Source organism: Hipposideros armiger, unplaced genomic scaffold, assembly GCF_001890085.2.
Source record: "Hipposideros armiger isolate ML-2016 unplaced genomic scaffold, ASM189008v1 scaffold_1663, whole genome shotgun sequence".
NCBI classification, from domain to species: domain Eukaryota; kingdom Metazoa; phylum Chordata; class Mammalia; order Chiroptera; family Hipposideridae; genus Hipposideros; species Hipposideros armiger.
In genome coordinates this window covers 143,359-147,937 of record NW_017733013.1, presented here as the reverse complement: position 1 = coordinate 147,937, position 4,579 = coordinate 143,359, and the positions used below count along the sequence as shown (strand labels likewise).

The 4,579-nt window shown below is 39.5% G+C and overlaps 1 protein-coding gene across 1 annotated transcript; it reads left to right on the top strand.

The window, feature by feature from the left end:
• The first annotated feature begins 378 nt into the window (after positions 1–378).
• Positions 379–1,329, top strand: LOC109377964 (olfactory receptor 51F2). Its single transcript, XM_019634439.1, has one exon. It carries the CDS (start codon positions 379–381, stop codon positions 1,327–1,329), a length of 951 nt encoding a protein of 316 aa, XP_019489984.1.
• Positions 1,330–4,579: the final 3,250 nt, after the last annotated feature.

Below are 4,579 nucleotides of genomic sequence, written 5' to 3'. Positions count from 1 at the left end.
GGATCAATAATTTATTTTCAAAAAATACTGAAAGCTAGATTTCTCATCATATTGTTTATGTATTTTACTGGGAACTTTTATTGACAAGGATGACTTAATTGTGATGTTTGCTGCCACCAAAAAGATAATGATAGACTTAAGAAAATTTGATGTGAAATAATTTAGGGAAACTTCTCAACAAATGAGAAGTACTGAGAGGTGAGGAGAGAAGATTGTAGTTCCAGAAAACTCAGAAAATACTAAAGCTCTTGGAAAAATAGCAATAGTAATTCAGTGAATCTCAGAGAGCCAGAAAGATGTTCTAAGTGATAAGCTATATGTATTCATTATGTGTCATATTCAATTATTCAAATATCCCTGTCTTCTCAGTCCCTCATTATGTTGTTCCTCAATAATACCAATGATCAGCCTCTGACGTTCCTCCTGACGGGTATTCCAGGCCTGACAGCAGCCCAGGTGTGGATCTCCATTCCTATTTGTCTCCTGTATGTCACTGCCCTGTCTGGGAACAGCATGATCCTGTTTGTGGTCATCCGTGAGCAGAGCCTCCATGAGCCCATGTATTATTTCCTTTCTATGTTGTCCGCCACAGACCTGAGCTTGTCCTTGTGCACACTTTCCACCACTCTTGGTGTGTTCTGGTTTGAAGCTCGAGAGATCAACTTAAATGCCTGCATTGCCCAGATGTTTTTTCTCCATGCATTTACTTTCATGGAGTCTGGGGTTCTGCTGGCCATGGCCTTTGATCGTTTTGTGGCCATCTGTGACCCGCTGAGATACACCACCATCCTCACCAATGCCAGGATTGCCCAGATTGGGGTGAGCATGTTGATAAGGAATGTTGCTGTCATGTTGCCAGTTGTGCTCTTTGTCAAGAGGCTATCCTTCTGCAGTTCTTTGGTCCTTTCACATTCTTACTGCTACCATGTTGATCTCATTCAACTCTCATGCACAGACAACAGAATCAACAGCATCCTTGGTCTGTTTGCACTCTTCTCCACAACAGGATTTGACTGTCCTTGCATCTTGCTCTCCTATGTCCTGATCATCCAATCTGTCCTCAACATTGCTTCTTCAGAGGGACGGCAGAAAGCCTTCAATACCTGCATATCCCACATCATTGCTGTTGCCATCTTCTACATTCCTCTCATCAGCTTGTCTCTTGTCCATCGCTATGGACATTCAGCACCTCCATTTGTCCACACCATCATGGCCAATGTCTTCCTGCTCATCCCTCCTGTGCTCAACCCTATCATCTACAGTGTGAAGACTAAGCAGATTCGAAAGGTTATTGTCAAGGTCTTAATTCAGAAGCAGCTCCAGATCTAATCATTAGTTATCTCAGAGTAGAGGTAAAACCATTTATGAATGAGTGCTTGGGTAGAATAGGGTTATTGTCCCCAAAGTGCCTAGATGTGTCTCCAATAGTCCAAACTATGCAACTTGTTGGTCATATGATATTTGCTTAGTTAATTTCCTTATCTGTAAGTCCATATTAATACTACATAAATTATGATGTTTTTCAAGATACAGTAAGATAATGTATGTAAACAACTATTCTTATTTGCAAGAAGTATGAGACCTCAATAAAATACTTACTCAGACTATGCATACAATTTTAAAAGTTCAGATTTAATGTAGAAAAATTTATGAATAAGCCAGTTGTGCTTTTTTGAATAATATACAAAAAGCACTTCAACAATTGTTTTTTTTTTTCTTAAAACTCTTGATTCTCTGCATGCTTTAAATACAGCCATTCCATCTTAGAATGAATCCTAAAACACACATCAGTATAATGCAACACGGATCTTATGTAGGTGGAATTATTTGCCCTTTATCATGCCTAGTGGCATATTCAATGTAAATACAAGATGCCATGTCAAGTTACTCAGAATCAATTACTGCTGCTGTTGGCTAAACATTAAAAGATAAGATAAACTTTGTCCAGAATTCCATTGATCATCTTGCCTCAATAATCTCATACTTTAATCAAAACAGAGCATGATGGTATGTTTGGTTGCCCATTATCAGTGAGAGATTATATCTTGTATTTTTTTTTAAGAATGTGAAAAATCAAATTACAGGTCTCTTTTCTCCAATGTTCTGCCTGACCTAACTTGTTGACTGCACCCATCATCTCTAGCACATCCAGTCTTGTCTTAACCTGAAGCCAGAGTAATAATTGTTGGCTTATCAACACTGATTCATTTATCTATTCTTATTTTGTTTCCAGCCTAAGATATTTTGCTAGATCTTATTTTGTATTCTCTACCTGAAAAACATGTTCTCTCCTACAACATGCCACCAGAATTATACCTTTTGTTTACTTCTAATCTTCAAAGTTTAGGGCTGAATAAAAATTGATATTCTTTTCTGAACTCGAGGGTCCAAGATACCAAGAATGCTTGTGACCCTGGGCTTTACTTTCTGTTCTGTGAGATTAAATGCCTTCCGTGGCCAATAAATGTGAAGGGACGGCATATAGAACGATGAGGAAATGAGGGGTCAGTGATACATTTGAGAGCTTGTGACCTATCTAAATCCAGTCACATTAAAAATAAAATTAGACATTGTGATGACCAAACAGAACAGATATGTGGGCAGAATTTTATATAAAGTCTGTGATAGTTTTAGATAGTGTCTACTATGGCATGTTTTTGAAGCACAGCTGGATATAGGCTGCCTTACTAATGTCTGAGACTGGCTCTCCCCAAAGGCTGCACCTGATGGGCAGCAGGATCACAAGAGTTAAATCTATGCCTGCTTTCTGCATTTCCTTAGGAGAACCCCTTATGGACAGACAGTGATGAAGCAAGTGGGGCCATTGTTCCCAGAGGACTAGGTGTCTGTTAATTCTCAGAAGGATGTGCCTGTGCTAGAGAAAAGTATGAGAGTATAAATAAAGATATGGATTTCCAACAGGGTGCTGGATCAGAGAAGCTGCAGCATCTGAATTATCTGAAACCTGTCTACCTTTGCTCTAAGATAAGGCAACCAGGAGCCTGGTAGGTGCCCTAGAGTCTTGAACTAAATTTCCCTAAGATGATTTTATGTTTCCCAATAAAAATCTGTGCTTTGTAGAGATCAACCCTATGCCTTTCAGAAAGCTGGAGATAAAAATGATTTATGGATTGTCTAGCCTAAGGGATCAAGCTATATTTGAGACAACATTGATAGTTAAAAAGATAAGGGTCCATTTATAGGATGGAATACATCTTTGTATTTGCATGATGAACACAGTTTGGGAGGAAAAAAACAGTGTTGTCAACAGTTGTCATGTCTTTAGTTATCTGAGTTAGGCTGGAAACTTGTTAAGAAAGACCTCTGCCATGGAATCTTGGAAATGAGCCATTTTGAGGGGACTCATTAAACAAGAATGGGCATTATGTTATCACTTTTTTCCTTCTGTCTGAAACCCACTTCCCGGGCAAGAGCACCCTGTCAGCTGAATGATTGAGGCTTTTTCTAGTCTAGAGCTGTTAAAAGGAGAGTTATCCAAAATATTGATGATACCAGCACCAAGAAAGAGTGTGAGCAGGATCAAGTCTAAATACAGAGCTAATCTGAATTGGTCACCAGTCTAATGGGTAAACACAGAGCAGCCAAGAGAAATGAGAAAGGAATCCATGAACAGGGAGAGAAGAGAAAAGGCTGTGGCCATTCTGAGTAGGATTAGTAACGATTATATAAAAATGGTGTGAGGGCTTTAAGCACCTAAAAATGATAACTGTGGTGTGTGCTGCATGTCAAGGGGGTGTTAACCACATTTGAAAGGCTGAGACAAAATGGACATTCAGTGCTGTGAGTAGAAAATATGTTCTCTTCATCCAGCCTTACCACATCCCTTCTCCATATGACGCCCATACACACCACTATACCTATACCACTACACCATAGCCCCTATCTCAGTCAATTTGAGGCAAAGGCTCTAATTTAAATTTTGGCAGCAGACTGCTTTCTAAATATTTCCACTGTTCACCCTGCAATTTCTTCTATCTGGATGCAACCTCCTCTTTGTCTAGCCTTGCCCAGAAATGCTCATAAACAACCTGTGAAAAGAGAAATGCTAGTGCCTGGCCTTTGCCTCCTCACCATTTTGCGGTCTTCTAGCTGGGTCGTTTACCACCTGGTGTCAGAGGAGCCTGTCCTGTGCTGCTCTCTGAGATGCTGCATTCTCTCACACTGACCTTTCTCAGGCCACTGTCAAGTTTGGACAAATGGTATTCGGTACTGGAGATCTCTCTGGTTTTGAGTTTATGGTTCTGGGAGTGGTGCGGTGTAAGACAATTAAGAGGCAGGAAGAATTAAAAGAATATAGTAAAGTACAGAGAGTAACACCTTGTGTTTTCACGATTCTGATGGGCAAATGTAAACATTTATGGATTTGCTTTATGTAGTATTGTTTTTGTTAATGAATAAAGAAACATTTGAAGTTCTGTTTGAGCCATACTCCATTCCCACCATACTCATTGTACAGTGATTGTGAGTGTATGTGTGTGCACGTGCATATACTTTGTTTACTTTATTTTTTAGTCCAGGGTCAACAAACCTTTTCTGTAACTGACCAGAAAGTAAATAT